This window comes from Protopterus annectens, chromosome 13.part0 (assembly GCF_019279795.1).
Source record: "Protopterus annectens isolate FY-2018-M chromosome 13.part0, PAN1.0, whole genome shotgun sequence".
NCBI lineage: Eukaryota > Metazoa > Chordata > Ceratodontiformes > Protopteridae > Protopterus > Protopterus annectens.
In genome coordinates, this window is record NC_056747.1 from 1,357,573,068 (window position 1) to 1,357,590,464 (window position 17,397).

The following is a 17,397-nucleotide window of genomic DNA, read 5'->3' on the forward strand; positions in this document are numbered from 1 at the left end:
TATTTTAAGGTGGGCTGTTTCATTCCATCCTGCCTTTTATATGAGAGTTACTAGTGACTGTAAGGAAATGGTTGGTGAGGACTGACACAAGGGATAGTTGGGGGTGATCTTGCATCAACTAGTTCTGAAAAGTGCATGCTGCCATCCAGAACCAGCAGAATTAAGGACATTTCATATTTCTGAAGCCATACGTAATAATGTTCTTATAACAGATTCAAGAAGAAAAGGCAGTAAAAGTAATACAAGTCTGAAAATAATCACACCAAGTATCAATAAAATGTTTCCTTAATTATACATTTTATAAAAAAATATACAGTGGATATACAACTGAAATGTAAAGCAACCTGTTCCCCAAACTGTGCTAACATCTGTCAGGGTGAAAGTGTACTGCAGTGAAATACAAAACTGAAATACAATTGATATACCAGCTATTGTTTTTTTTAATCTTAAACACCTTTAAATGTCTTTGTTACTATTACAGTACCTCTCAACTGTCCAGATTTTTGCCTCATATCTTTAAAATGTTCCTCATAAAATTTGTGGTTTTCTGTCAAATCATTTGAGGATTGAGGTCACTAAATAATGACAGACATTTGAGTTTCTGATTTCATATCCTTCAGAAAAATGCAAGCTAACAGAAAACCTGTTATTCTAGCAACATTCCAGGTTTATAATCACAATTACAAATGGTCCATGTTTTGGGGTCCTTGCCTTCCTATTATTTATGGCTTTGTCTACATTTCTTGAGATAAGAGTTTGAGAGGTGTGGTACTGCCCCTACACACTTGTAATAATGATTGTATTTAATTTCCCCTCCTGAGTACAATCACATCTCCAGGTTTTAATGCTCTATGTGAATACACAATGCTTGCCTTAAAAGATATTACAGCTGATGCTACTTGTGGGCTGCAAACAACTCAGGCTAGCAGTACTACACTTTCTGTAGAGTGTTTCAGATACTGCTTTGTATAATACTAAAATACTTCCAGCTTCTCAATTATCACAGTAACAATTTATAGTATCACGATACTAAAAGCAGGATTAATTTTACTTGAAGGTACATTTTGCATAAGTGTTGTTCCTAATAATTCTGAAACCGTGACTGTATACTGTATAACAAATTACAATAAAGATAGAAAGCAGATAATTTAAATAAGGATTTTTCCTATGGCTGCAGTTACACTTTGGAATATATAATGACCAGGATACATTCAAGCTACAAATAACACATCTTTACATGTTGCATAACACAAAAAAAGGACTTCTGCTATGTTAAATCTTTGTCGTTTTTTTAGCTGCACAATTTTCTTAAAGTAAACTGAACTTGGCTTCTGCAGTCAGAAAAGATTTGGTTTGTCATCTCCAATCTTACCACAAAATAAATCTGTTTTGAATTAGCAGCTGCTCAGCTTGAGGTACGAAACACTGCATTACAAACTATATTTATAAAAACCTATAAACAGTTACAGACAGAACTAGTTGAAATCCTGATGTGAGGTCACCTGACACTTCACATAGTGACAGTGTTTACAGATGAGTCACCAAAATCCCAGCAGACTAATTGCTGGAAAACCGATGGTATGTACTTGCAAAGAGTGTCTTCAGGTGCAAATTGTTGTGCACATGGCTGTGCACTGTATACCACAGTAGTTGTGTACATTGCAGTTATCTACTGCCTGGTGACATAATTTGAATGCACATAGAAAACTTGTGTCAGCAAGGATGATGCATGGGTCCCTGGGATTTTGATGACTCAAGTAAGGCCAATGTAGCCATGCTAAAGTGTGACACAGCTGCGTATCAGGATTCTGAACAATTTTATGATTTCATTGCAGGATGTAGGGGATGTTTATGGGAAAATGTTTTCATTAGTTGTTACAGTCACTTCTGCTTTTAAAACACAGCAAAAAGTAAACATGGCACAACTGTACTGCAGTATTTATTCACTTCATCTTAAAAATTACTTTGCACTTTTTTACAAGATAATAATGATAAATCCCTGCAGTATAGCTAGCATTTTAGGAAAATAATTTAGTGCATCTACAATGATCCTGCAAAAATGTTTCTTGAAACAATTCCTTCTACCTAAAAAAACAAGTAATTTAATTTGTGTTCTCTGTCTGAACTGCTCTGCTCTCTGAAAATACAAGTATAAAAATGTAAGTTTGGACATAAGGAGTGCTCTTGGAATTACTTATGTATAAAGGGAGCTGGGAGATACAAAGCCAGTCCAGCACTTGTGCCCTCACATGTGCATGAACATGCAGACACACACACACACACACACACACACACACACACACACACACACACACACACACAAACACACACCACAATTTTGATAACAGTGACACTATTAACAAATGCTACAAGCTTTGGTTTTCACATCTTGACAGATGCTTGAACTAACTCTAAGACCACTGCAGTGTAAACATTTTTAGCTTTGGTTGCAGTTCTGGTTGAAACGGTATTCATTAATTTACTGTTTAGCAAACTGCACTGCCCCAGGGCATCTTAAATCACTCGATGTTTGGGTTCTAAAGGAGGTATCATCACATCCCTGCACATTTAGGGAAAGGAATTATTTGTGTACTTAGTTCATCTTAGACATGATCTGCAGCAAGACAAAACTGCTATTGGGTTGGGACAGAACTTTGGTAGTGTTTCCTCATCACTTTTTATATTCCATATTATGCATGTCAATATCAGTTAGTGGAGTGCATCATTTCACTGATAAGGCTTAGATTTTAGACTGTTCTTGGCAAAAGTTCTCGGCTCCTGGAATAGTTCGTTCAGGCTCTGAGGCCAGTGCAGCTTCCCGTAGTACCATCATGTGTTCCTCAGCAGCAGACAGGGACTGATCGATCCAGTCTGTGACGCCAGTCAAATGGCACGCATTTTTGGTAACAAGGACAAGATGGCTGACAGAAAGCAGAAGAGCTGTCGCCCTAAGAAAAAAATGAAGCAGCGTGATTAAGTAACTCTTCCAAAGAAATGTCACAAAAACAAAAAGACAGTCTGCAATACTTTCAAAGGGAGTGGCCATGTATGTTTTATAAGCAGGAAGCAGTATTTCAGTCACTTCACTTTGAGAATGCACTAGGGTGTCCATCTGCTCTACTGGTAACTGGGGTTCATCTAGTGCCCCGGGTCTTAGAAGTCGGGCTTAGTGATGGACGTAGGATAAAATACTGATGAAAACCAGGATGGGGCGCAACAAATGTACGTGGCATATGGGGAAAGCATGATGTACTCAGCAGTCATCTTGAATCACTAACAGGCTTATATGCGTAAAGCTGGCATGTTGGGGATTAAAGTAATTAAGCATGTCATCATCAGGAAGGAACAGCTTCAAGTCCACCACCAAACGCTTGTAAACTCCGTCTCCTAGTCACTTCCTAAACTGTGACACATGGGAGAAATAACGACATGGCAAAAGGCAGTGGGTGTTAGAAGTAATGTTCTCAGGTCAGGTGAATGTAGGATCAAAACACAGCAAAACTTAAATAAAAACAAAATAAAAAAGGGGTAACAGCTTTGCACTACTGTATCACCTAATCTGCAAGGAGGCGTCCCTCCCTCCCTCCTTAACTGTTGGAATATCCTCATTTCACACTCTCAGTCTGGCAGAGTTTTATTCCCAAAGCCAGCAATATGCACTCCTCTAGTGAGCCTGCATTGTGGCATCTCACACTGGACAAGGAGGGCGCACTCAGTTCTGCAGTATCCAGCAAGCACAACCTGAAACAGAAACAATGTATATGAAACGATACAAAAAAAATCTGTCAGCAGATATCCAGCTTGATGTACTCGGCAAGCACAACCTGAAACAGAAACAATGTATACGAAATGATACAAAAAAATCTGTCAACAGATATCCAGCTTGATGTAGTCGGCAAGCACAACCTGAAACAGAAACAATGTATATGAAATGATACAAAAAAATCTGTCAACAGATATCCAGCTTGATGTACTCGGCAAGCACAACCTGAAACAGAAACAATGTATACGAAATGATACAAAAAAATCTATCAACAGAAAGTGTAGCAAGCAGCCGTTCAGTCACGGGGCGAGAGAAGGAAGGTAATAAATACCCACCGCAGAAGCACCCACCGCAGAAGGCCTCTTTGCAAATCAGCTTTTTAGATAACTGTGTGTTTATGTTTGACATCAGAGGTCTTCCAAAGTGGAAGACTGTTAAGAAGAATCCTACAGAGAAAAATGTAAAGCTCTTTGGAAAATAAATCCAGAATTAGCTCAAAAATAAAGGGCTCAAAAGGCCAAATCTTTAAGTACTTAGGTAAAAGTGAGGATGATTCCTAGGAGAAAAGGTATGAACTTTCTAGAACAGGAATAAAGCAAGGTTCCTCATTAGCACTCTTCAATAAAAATCTTGATGAGTGGATGTGAAATAGGAAATACACCCCGGGGATCACTTCTGTAGCTCTACTCGACAGGGGCACAAGAAAATAACTTTCTTTGGTGGCGTAAGCCAGGGAACCTTGTTGGCTAGGCTTAATTAGGCCCTTGGCCAGAAAGTCTAGTACCTACCTAAGAACCTATGAAGTGGTCATAATGCAGATCTCCACACCTAAGTCATCCGAAACAAGCAGAAGTAGCCAATCCTCTGTTGGAGTGGGATCTGACAGCAATATTTTCCAATTAGCACTTTACTGCCTGATGAGAAACATGATGCAGTACGTAGTCCACTTGGGAAAAATTTGCTTAGCTGCTGCCAGACCATTTTTATGTAGACAAAGAAGGTGAAGAACTTTTCTATCATCCTAAACTGATGCACCATCTTTAGATAACACCCGTGCTTGGAGTGCCCAAGAACAAAGTGTTTTTTCTCATTGGTTGTGCTCTGACAACACAAAGGAAAAATGATGAACTGATTAACTTTTACACCTGCCAGGCTTTAATTAATGAGTTGTCAAATTCCTGACAGCTGGCAGGTTGGACAGCTACTGGCTGGGGGCGTTACTCAGAGTTGCATTTAAATGTGAGAGAAAACATCTTAAATTACGTAAAGCAGCTTTTTGATGTGCTTGTCTAACTTAAATGATTTTCTAACATTCACGTTGCTTAACCACATCAATGAATACAGCAAATTCAGTACAACATTAAGCTACATTGTGTGTGGTATCCCTTTCAAAACCTGTAGGCTTGAATGAGAAAGGACATCTCACACAACCAGCACTGTAGGTGTGAAGTAGAACAAGATGTCATCAGTTTGTTTGTGTCTTTCGGCTTTTCCTGGTTAGGGGTCGCCACAGTGGAACTCCGGTCCGCTAATGATTGGCAGTAGATTTTTACGTACTGGCTTGCAGGGCCTAACGCACAACCTTCAACGAAGGAATGCCCATTCACGCATGTCGCCACACAGAAGACGCTCTGAGATGTCATCAGTACTTAACAAATTTTAACTCACTCTAGAGGCTCTCAAAAATTCTGGCTGTTAATTACCTAAACATCAGTAACGGTGCACCCTAAGCTACATTTCCAATACTTCATTTCTAAAACTACACTTGAAACAAGTATTCATAACTTTTGAACTGGAACAACCAGATAGAAAGAATAAGCGGGAAAACTGTTCAGCACATACAGATATTCACAGTGACACTATTGCTACAATCTAGCTCAGATGTCTGATATTGTAACTGACAATAATCACATATTTTGTGAATTTTTTTGTATTTTTAAAGAACTGACAATTATCTCAGTAAGCATGCCATCTAGACACTTAGTTTCTGTATCCAGTTTGTTTGTTTGGATGTCAGTTACAAAAAGAGGCCTCAATCAATATTTTACCATGCTTGCATATTGAGACAATTTCAAAAGAAAACAAAAATGTTTATCATAATGTGTTAAATGAACAAACTATAATGTCTCTACAGCTGCAGTAGACAAAGGTCATTCAACTTATTCCATTCATGAAGCTTATTCCAGAGTATAGGCAGTCTCCGGAACAGGTTTATCTCCCAAACACTGCCCATACTCTGGAATAAGCTTCCCATTCATGTCAAGCAGAGCACCTCGCTGGCCCTCTTCAAGAGAAATCTTGACAAGTGGATGGGTAACAGAAAGGTCATTCCAGGGATCATTCTAGTTGTCCTACTGGATAGGGGCATTGTGAACTAACATTGAGTGTCAAAGTGCCTGGGCAATTTTTTTTAGGCTAGGCTTGTAAAGGCTCCATGGCCATTAGCCTAGTACACACCTACATATACCCTTTGAACAATGGGCAATTTGTCCAGACTGAAGTAAACTCCACAATTCTGTCGTCCATCATGTTGTCAAGTTCCCTTTCAGATATACTGTCATAAATATGACAAAATTAACAAATTATCATAATCTGAAACATAATTACATTTCTGCAAATTTGTTGCACAGAGGTCATATAGTGGAGGCAATTTGTCCACACTGATGATGGCATCTTTAAGATCACATGTCTTCTTGACTGTGACAGGTGTTCAAATGCATGTATATTTTGAATGGTGCTGGGTGCTGCGTGGGAATGTTTTGTAAATCTGACCACAGCTGTGTCTTACTGTGCCCTTTCTTCCATGGCAGTTCCTACCTCGGAGTTAAAAATATTAACCTCAAATTGTTCTATTTGATGCTATAGCTAAATGCTCCATATGTAAGAAGAACACTTTTCTAAAGATGTAACAGCTATGTACTTATAATATCTACATCAGCTGTGAGAAGGTCTTAGAAGTCATACTTATATTACCTATATCAGCTGTGAGAAGATCTTCAGAAGTCATACTTACACTACCTGTGTCAGTTGTGAGAAGGTCTTCAGAAGTCACACTTATACCACCTATGTCAGCTGTGAGAAGGTCTTCAGAAGTCGTACTTCTGCTACCTACATCAGCTGTGAGAAGGTCTTCAGAAGTCGTACTTCTACTACCTACATCAGCTGTGAGAAGGTCTTCAGAAGTCGTACTTCTACTATCTACATCAGCTGCAGGAAGGTCTTCAGAAGTCGTACTTCTACTACCTACATCAGCTGTGAGAAGATCTTCAGAAGTCGTACTTCTACTACCTACATCAGCTGTGAGAAGGTCTTCAGAAGTCGTACTTCTACTACCTACATCAGCTGTGAGAAGGTCTTCAGAAGTCGTACTTCTACTACCTACATCAGCTGTGAGAAGGTCTTCAGAAGTCGTACTTCTACTACCCGTGGCAGCACTGAGAAGGGCTTCAGAAGTCATACTTATACTACCTATGTCAGCCATGAGAACGCCTGAGGTTGTACTTATGCTACCTACGTCAGCTGTGAGAAGGTCTTCATATCTTGTACTTATACAACCTGTGTCAGCTGCAAGAAGGGCTTCAGAAGTTGTACTTATAGTACCCGTGTCAGCTGTGAGAAGGCCTTCAGACGTTGTACTTATACTACCTACGTCAGCTGTGAGAAGGCCTTAAGATCTCGTACTTATACTATGTACGTCTGCTGTGAGAAGGCCTTCAGTACTTCTACTTATAATGCCTGTGTCAGCTGTGAGAAGACCTTCAGACGTTATAGTTATAATACCTACGTCAGCTGTGAGAACGCCTTCAGAAGTTGTAGTTGTACTACCTGAGTCAGGTGTGAGAAGGCCTTCAGAAGTACTTATACTAATGTCAGCTGTGAGAAGGTCTTCAAAAGTCGTACTAATACTACCTGTTTCAGTTGTCAGAAGGCCTTCATAAGTTGTACTTGCACTACCTAAGTCAGCTGTAAGAAGGCCTTCAGACGTTGTACTTATACTACCTGTGTCAGCTGTGAGAAGCCCTTCAGAAGTCGTACTTATACTATGTCAGCTGTGAGAAGGGCTTCAGAAGTTGGACTTATACTACCTGTGTCAGCTGTGAGAAGGGCTTCAGAAGTTGTACTTATACTACCTGTGTAAGGTGTGAGAATGCCTTCAGAAGTTGTACTTATACTATCTACGTCAGCTGTAAGAAGGCCTTCAGAAGACATACTTCTCATTATGTCTCTCAAATCTATTTTCCTCAATCAGCACGCAATCCAGTGGTTCCAGTCCTACCTGACAGGTAGACAACAGGTAGTATTATGGCAGGGCAAACTCTCCAGGCAGCTAGAGCTCACACTTGGTGTCCCTCAAGACTCCATACTGAGTCCAGTACTCTTCTCTATTTTTATCAACAACCTCCATACTGCGATCCATAAAGCTACCTACATTCAATATTCAGATGATTCCACTCTGATCTGCCCAGGCACCTCCCCATCCGAACTGCAAACCCTAACCCAAAATACATTCAACACTATTAAGAACTGGCTCGCAACCAACGCCTACTGCTGAACCCCCAAAAACAATAAACTTCTACTCTTCACACCCACTAGCAGATCTACCACACTTTCTTTCTCTGTCACGTCTAACAATGGTACCACTATCTCCCAAGATCAACACACTAAAGTCCTAGGGGTTATCATAGACAATAATCTTAAATTTGACCTACAGGTCAACAAAACCATACAGACCATCAATAAAAAGCTTGGATCACTGTATAGAAACAAAACATTTTTAACCCCACTGGCTAGGACTGCAATCGCCCGGTCACACCTACTCTCTACTCTTCTATATGCCTCACCAGTACTCTCAAACCTCAACAAATCAGAATTAGGTAAGCTGTCTCATAGCTACAACCATATTGCCAGATTCGCCACTGGCTCCACTTACAGAACCCACCACTGCCAGAACCTGAAACAACTACAGTGGCTAGAACTGCCCAGTCTAATGCAATTCAATCAACTCCTAATAGCTCACAAAAGTTTGTACCACCCTGAGGATACCCCCTCACTTATAAATATCATTAAGCCCTATAGCAACTTCAGATCCCTGAGATCAGCCAACAAACTACTTGTCCAAACCCACAAAGCTAACAATGCTGCTGGTGAATCACTGTTTGCCAACTTTGTTGGCAAAACCTGGAATTCGTTGCCAAACCATATAACCCTACAATCCTCCATAGGTCTATTCACAAATGACCTCAAACAGTATCTCAAAATGAACTGGCTTTGTTCATGTACCAACCCTGATTAATTACTGAAAGGAGAATCTCTAAATATTGTACAGGTAACTATTTCACCAAGCTCTGTATGCTATCTAATGTCTCCTGCCTTTAATTGTGTCTGACCATGTGAATTGTGTGTCCCTATTAGGGAACTCCACGAACCATTGTACATAATCACTTTGTTTTTATTCTTTGTTGTAAACGTTGTTTTATATTTTTTTTATATTTTTAATGTTATCTATGTAATTTTGTCTATTTGGAGCTTTTCTTCCCGAGCTTCCACTGAAAATGGACATATACCCAGTCGTACTATCCCGGTAAACAAATGTAAAATATATAAATAAATAAATAAATAAATAAATAAATAATACTTATACTACCAGTGTCAGCTGTGAGAAGGCCTTCAGAAGTCATACTTACATTACCTATATGAGGTGTGGGAAGGTGTTCAGAAGTCGTACTTATACTACCAGTGTCAGCTGTGAGAAGGCCTTCAGAAGTCATACTTACATTACCTATATGAGGTGTGGGAAGGTGTTCAGAAGTCGTACTTATACTACCAGTGTCAGCTGTGAGAAGGCCTTCAGAAGTCATACTTACATTACCTATATGAGGTGTGGGAAGGTGTTCAGAAGTCGTACTTATACTACCAGTGTCAGCTGTGAGAAGGCCTTCAGAAGTCATACTTACATTACCTATATGAGGTGTGGGAAGGTGTTCAGAAGTCGTACTTATACTACCAGTGTCAGCTGTGAGAAGGCCTTCAGAAGTCATACTTACATTACCTATATGAGGTGTGGGAAGGTGTTCAGAAGTCGTACTTATACTACCAGTGTCAGCTGTGAGAAGGCCTTCAGAAGTCATACTTACATTACCTATATGAGGTGTGGGAAGGTGTTCAGAAGTCGTACTTATACTACCAGTGTCAGCTGTGAGAAGGCCTTCAGAAGTCATACTTACATTACCTATATGAGGTGTGGGAAGGTGTTCAGAAGTCGACTTATACTACCAGTGTCAGCTGTGAGAAGGCCTTCAGAAGTCATACTTACATTACCTATATGAGGTGTGGGAAGGTGTTCAGAAGTCGTACTTATACTACCAGTGTCAGCTGTGAGAAGGCCTTCAGAAGTCATACTTACATTACCTATATGAGGTGTGGGAAGGTGTTCAGAAGTCGACTTATACTACCAGTGTCAGCTGTGAGAAGGCCTTCAGAAGTCATACTTACATTACCTATATGAGGTGTGGGAAGGTGTTCAGAAGTCGTACTTATACTACCAGTGTCAGCTGTGAGAAGGCCTTCAGAAGTCATACTTACATTACCTATATGAGGTGTGGGAAGGTGTTCAGAAGTCGTACTTATACTACCAGTGTCAGCTGTGAGAAGGCCTTCAGAAGTCATACTTACATTACCTATATGAGGTGTGGGAAGGTGTTCAGAAGTCGTACTTATACTACCAGTGTCAGCTGTGAGAAGGCCTTCAGAAGTCATACTTACATTACCTATATGAGGTGTGGGAAGGTGTTCAGAAGTCGACTTATACTACCAGTGTCAGCTGTGAGAAGGCCTTCAGAAGTCATACTTACATTACCTATATGAGGTGTGGGAAGGTGTTCAGAAGTCACTTATACTACCAGTGTCAGCTGTGAGAAGGCCTTCAGAAGTCATACTTACATTACCTATATGAGGTGTGGGAAGGTGTTCAGAAGTCGTACTTATACTACCAGTGTCAGCTGTGAGAAGGCCTTCAGAAGTCATACTTACATTACCTATATGAGGTGTGGGAAGGTGTTCAGAAGTCGTGACTTATACTACCAGTGTCAGCTGTGAGAAGGCCTTCAGAAGTCATACTTACATTACCTATATGAGGTGTGGGAAGGTGTTCAGAAGTCGTACTTATACTACCAGTGTCAGCTGTGAGAAGGCCTTCAGAAGTCATACTTACATTACCTATATGAGGTGTGGGAAGGTGTTCAGAAGTCGACTTATACTACCAGTGTCAGCTGTGAGAAGGCCTTCAGAAGTCATACTTACATTACCTATATGAGGTGTGGGAAGGTGTTCAGAAGTTGTACTTATACTACCAGTGTCAGCTGTGAGAAGGCCTTCAGAAGTCATACTTACATTACCTATATGAGGTGTGGGAAGGTGTTCAGAAGTCGTACTTATACTACCAGTGTCAGCTGTGAGAAGGCCTTCAGAAGTCATACTTACATTACCTACATGAGGTGTGGGAAGGTGTTCAGAAGTCGTACATATACTACCAGTGTCAGCTGTGAGAAGGCCTTCAGAAGTCATACTTACATTACCTATATGAGGTGTGGGAAGGTATTTAGAAGTCGTACTTATACTACCAGTGTCAGCTGTGAGACAGCCTTCAGAAGTCATACTTACATTACCTATATGAGGTGTGGGAAGGTGTTCAGAAGTCGTACTTATACTACCAGTGTCAGCTGTGAGAAGGCCTTCAGAAGTCGTACTTGTACTACAGGTGTCAGCTGTGTGAAGGCCTTCAGAAGTCATGCTTATACTACCTGCATCAGCTGTGAGAAGGCCTTCAAAAGTCGTACTTGTACTACATAGGTAAGCTGTGAGAAGGCCTTTACAAGTCGTACTTGGTTTACCGTCATAATGTTGAATGCTAAATGGTTGAAAATGAATTGGTTGAATACACTATACTGAGTGATCAAAATGTTGAAATAGAATTAGTCTAAACTCATAATGTCGATAATATCGAATTTGCCCATTTCAGCACTGTAGTGCGATCTCAGAGTTGGTATATTTAAGTAGGGGGGTGTATGGGGGGTGCAGGGGGGCATAGCCCCCCCTTCAAAATAGTAGAGGTGATCTCAAAGCTTTTTCAAGGAAATGATTTTAGACATTTTGATCATTCAACAGTTTGGGTAGAGATGTTATTTTTCGACCAAATGAACATTAGACATTATGGTATTCGACCAAGTGTACGTAAACCATCGTACTTATATAACGTGTGTGAGCTGTGAGAAGTCCTTGAGATCTGATACTTAAACTACCTACATCAGCTGTGAGAAGGCCTTCAATTTCTCGTACTTACACTTCCTGTGTCAGCTGTGAGAAGGCCTTTAGAGGTCGTACTTGTACTACAAACATCAGCTGTGAGAAGGCCTTCAGATGTCGTACTTATACTACCTGTGTAAGGTGTGAGAAGGCCCTCAGAAGTCGTACTTACACTACCTAAGTCATGTGTGAGAAGCCTTCAAAAGTCGCACTTATACTACCTACGTCAGGTGTAAGGAGGCCTTCAGAAGTCATACTTATACTGTCTGTGTCAGCCGTCAGAAGGCCTTTAGAAGAAAATGCACCTGTGTAAGTTATGCAGCATAACAGACAATGGCTCACCATTTGTGTTTATCAGCTCAGACTTTCATACAATCGCTGATGTCCCCACTGCTGCTTGGCGTGTTCTCTACCGCATGCCCCCACCTTGATGATAAGAGAGTGACATTATTATTGAAATATTAAGGGAGCCAACAACGGATGAAAGTCAGAATATTTAAGTCCTGAGAGTACATAAATGAGCAAGTACACAATAAACAACGCCCATGCTGGCAGTAGTTAAATAGTGACTTGAGTCACTTCTCACTCACCTATGACGAGCTCTTTGGCATGGCAGCAGGAAATTAGCTTTTGTCGGAGTGTTGTAAGAAAGTGATTTAAATGTCAGGAAACCTGAATTATTTATTTACTTATTTGGCATTTTTGACCAGATCGGTCTGACTGGGCATGTGCCCATTTTCAGCAGAGACCCGAGGAGAAAAGCTCCAGAAAGTAGATAACATATGGAAATCATAAAAATAAATCACAATACAGTTAGAAAAGTAATTTCATACAGTTACAATGCAAACATGGCGAAAATGACAAAAACAACACACAGTGTAACAGTAAGCACATATAGATTCCATCCTATACAAAGTTCGGTTATACTTTCTCATTGGCATAAGGCATCTACATTGAGATGTAAGGCATCCTCTAATGCTTGTTCACAGTAAACAGAGACAAAATACAGTATTAGTGTAGGCTAATGAGGTTTGGGCCGGACAGTCACAGTATGGTTGCTTGCAGACGGTTCATGACTAATTTGTGACACTCTACGGGGTGGGAAAACATCGTTATATAATGTATCTTGTGGATGCAAACAGAAGTTGAACGGAAGGTGGGTTAGTAGAGTGTAATGGCGAGCATTTCAGTGGAGGGTAGTTGACAGTAGAGTAGGGGAACAGAGAATGACTGAGTTGGTTCAGAACAAGAGCAAGTCCAAGAGTTTACTAGATTATCTTTTAGAGTTTTCTTGAAACAATTTGTGTTAGAAATTAGTCTTACATATCAGGGTAGTTTGTTCCAAGCAGTTGCAACTGAGTGGCTATAGAGAAGTTTGCCAATGGATTTGTTAGGTTTGTAGATGTGAAGGATGTGTTGGGTCTGAGCTGTGAAGTGTACAGTTAGTGACATGGGGAGTGATGCGGGAAGAGAGAGCCAGCCAGGAGAGGGGTTGGTTGAGAATGAAGTGGGTGTGGAGATGTTCAGAAAGAAGAAGTTGATGGCAGAACCGATGCCGGTGTAAGTTTTTAGTGAAAGGCAGTGGTGTGAGCGATATGGTAAACTGGCAGCAAATCTAGCAATTTTATTACATGTAAGTTCCACCTTAGTCAATAGGATAGTTGGAAGCTTAGTGAGGACAGGGGCTGCATATAGAAGGGTGGGTAGTAAGTAGACTTAAGCCAGAGGGAATCTGGATTCATTAGTCAACAATTTTATACTTCTGTAAAGTAGGACCAGTTTTTGGTGAGCCTTTTTAATGGACTTAATAGATATTGAAATAGAATTTAAGTTGAATATCTATTATAATCCCTAAAAGTTTACTGTGGGGTTCAACTTTGATAATTGTGTTGTTTAGTGAGATGACAGTGAAGAAGAATTTGAGATGTTGGAGGAACTTAGGGAGGAAGAGGAGCAGTTTGGTTTTGCTTGGGTTAAGAAGAAGTTGGTTAGAAGTTAGCCATTTTTCAACTGAGTGGAGAGATTCCTGGGTAAGATAGAGAAGTAATGGTCGATTCTCAGAGGTGCAAATTATTGTGGAGTCATCAGCATACTGAATTAGCGAGGAGTGAGGACAGGCTTGATAGATTGTTTGTAAAAATGTTGAACAGAAGGGGCCCAAGAATGGAGCCCTGGGGAACCCCGGAGTGGACAGGAAGGAAAAAGGAAGATGCAGAGACCAATTTCACAGCCTGAAGTCTGTTGGAGAGGTAGCTGGAGAACTGGAGAGGGTAGAGTTGGAAAGATTATGGCTAGATAGTTTAGACAGAAGTAGGCTGTGGAAGACATTATCAAAGGGTATAGAGATGTCAAGGAATAAACATGAGACTAGCTTACTGTTGTGGCCGTACTGTTTCTTGTAGTAAATGACCAAGCAGCGGTTTATAGATACATTTCTCGAGAACCTTATTGAGGGGAGACAAGATAGCAAAAGGTCTGAAATTGGAAGGGTCAGTGGCATTAACACCGTTATGAAGAGGAATGACATAGAATATCTTCCAGATATCAAGGACTATGCTTTCTTGGACTGATCTGTTAATAAGTATGGAGATAGGGATAGGCAATAATTTTTGCAGATAGTTCAAGGTAGACAGGAGGTAAGTTATCGGCATAAGGGGAACAAGGTTTGAGCTTATTAGTAGAGATCTCATATAAGTATTGTGGATAGGCTTAAGAGTAAAGGATGTTTAGTTGGTGCTGGGGGAGAAGTGGAGGGGTCATCGTTTGTGTCTTTTTTAGTTCATTTCTTAATGGAGAAATGAAGAATGTGTTAAGAAGTACAGCAGGTTGTAAGGCAGAGCTGTGAGGAAAGAGATTAAGTGCAGAGGGTTTGCCTGGGTGTAGAAACTTATTGACATAATTTCTTGGGGTTAGAGTGAGGGTGTATTTGCAGGTTTAGATAGAAATTCTTTTTATTCAGGCTGACTTGTTTTTTTGTTAAGTTGCATAGTTCTCTCTAGTGCTGGCAACTGGATGGGGATTTGTGTTTAGTCCAGTTTTTCCAGGCACCATCTCTCTTTTGCATGAGGGTGTGGGTGTTTTGGGTTTTCCAATGTGCAAAGTTAGATTTCATCTGAATTTTCTTGATTGGTGCTAAGAAAAATGGTACTGGATTCTAGCACAGCTTTTTCTAGGGAGAGACTATGACGGAAAGACCAATTTATAGAGGACAGTATTTGACTGATGTGTTGGGGTTGAAATTAGACAGTTTTTGACAGTCATAGTGATGGGTTTTGGACCATGGGGGGGGGTGTCACTGTATAGAGATAGGGAGGTGATCACTTAGGGAATTGGAGAGTGTAGTGGGGTTGTGACAGAGGTGAGACTGTCAGTTGAGGATCCAGTCAAGTATAGTGCTTGAGTTAGAGTGGGGGTAGTGGTAAGTTGGGAGAAGCCAAAAAGGTTAATGCTGGTATTTGGAGAGACAGCGGACAGAGAATTCCAGTCAATGTTAACATCGCTCAGAATAATGGTCTCATAGGAGGCAGACTGTGTGATCCAGAAGAGAAAAATTTCAAAGATGGGGATGAAGCTGCCTGGGGGTATATAGATGGAGGCTATTGCTATTTATTATGTTTACTTTACAGTTTAATATGAGGACTTCAGCTGGGTGAAAATCAGGTGGAGAGAAAGATAGGGGATAGAGGGTAAGCTAGTCTGAGTACAAATTGCTACACCTCCCTGTTTTTTCATGAGTCTATCCTGGCAAAATATATTATATCCAAGAGATAAGATTTCATATGGGGTTTAAGCCATATTTCAGACAGAATGAGAATGTCAGAGGAGTGGAAAGATATAAAGGAGTGGAGTTCAGTAACTTTATTAAGCATACTTTGAATGTTGAGAGAGAGAATAGTTACGTTTCTGGTAGCAGAGGAAGTGGTAGTCTGAAAGGTGGAGCAAGGGGGGAGAAGTTAATGGATTGTGCAGACAGACAGGAGTTGGAAGTTGGTTCTGGAAGGGGTGGATGTCACCTGAGAGTAGAAAGTTTAATATAGCAAGTTATAGACTTGAATGGATGGGGTTAAAACTGAGATACTTTGATTTTATTCTGGAAGGTAGAAAGGGTTGCGGAAACAGTTTTATTTTAAATAGGTGAGTGTTATTGTGGCAGACAAAGAACATGGGTAATAGGGAAATAGTAAACTGCTGAGAGATGTGTTTGTAGGTAGGAAAGTGTGGGGGTAGGGTTGATGTAAGTTAGAGTGTGATGGTAAGAGGTAGAGATACAGAGAGAGACTAGGAGAGTCATAGAGAGGAGGATCTGTATCACGATGTACAACAGGTTAAAGGTAGTCAGATAATTTTTTTCAGAGAGGTGTATTATGGAAAAGGAGGGTTAGTAGTATTTTTGAGATAAAGAAGAATATTGAGAAACCTGCCATGCTTCCCAGGGATCAACACAGCTAGATCCCCTAACATATAAAGGTGAACAGCGCCATTCACTCCTCACTCATTGTTTTCTCCTAAAGAGGTACAGATATAGATGTGTGTGTGTGTGTGTGTGTGTGTGTGTTAAATGTAACTATAAAGACTTAAAAAGTAAAAAAGTCATGAACATTCATAAGTCATGTAGCTGAAACACTTGATGTCATGAAGGTCTCATCTGCATATATCCCATGGGCCTTCACTGCAGGAGGTGTAAGGTATCAGGCAGTGAAAACTGTAGCTTGTCCAGTTTTCCTTGCAGTTTTTAATGAATGGATTCTTGGTGTGTCCTTTTCACCCTTTGGTTTGGATGTTAGTTGAGATATTTTCCAGGGATCTTAATCTTAATGGGCTTCAGCTGAGTTTAAAGAAGCTGTGTTCCTGGATTATAACCTAATAATCTATTTATGCTGTGTTAATTAGCTTAGTAAAAGGGATGAAGCATGTAAATTTGGAGCTAGTAAGGTTTGGTTTTATTGCCTTGAATTTAACCACAGAAATTTAAAAAGTAAAAAAAAAGATATGGACATTCATAAGCTCTATAACTCAAACACCTGAAGTCCTGAAAAGGTCCTTGTATATATCCCATGGGCCTCTACTACAGAATGTTTGAGGTATCACACAGTAAATCTCTAGCTTGTCTGGATGTGTGTGTGTGTGTGTGTGTGTGTGTGTGTGTGTGTGTGTGTGTGTGTGTTTCTATATACACACACATGTATATACATATATGGATTCACTTTAGAACATTGAAAGCACATAATATTGAAATTCAAAACACTGAGACTAAAATGTTGAACATTCAAAACACTGAAAACTCAAAACATTGAAGTCTATAACATTGAAAAAACATAGGAAACCAAAATTTA

At 40.2% G+C, this 17,397-nt stretch overlaps 1 protein-coding gene across 3 annotated transcripts in view; it reads right to left on the minus strand.

Annotated features, from left to right (window-relative positions):
• Window positions 1–280: 280 nt before the first annotated feature.
• The window catches only part of TMEM98 (transmembrane protein 98), a 595,737-nt gene continuing 578,620 nt past the window's right edge, over window positions 281–17,397 (minus strand). For all 3 annotated transcript variants that reach the window (XM_044055384.1, XM_044055383.1, XM_044055385.1), the window contains exon 7: window positions 281–2,948. In XM_044055384.1, the coding sequence (XP_043911319.1) occupies window positions 2,741–2,948 (208 nt within the window). In that variant the 3' untranslated portion in view covers window positions 281–2,740. The remainder of the gene's footprint in view (window positions 2,949–17,397) is intronic.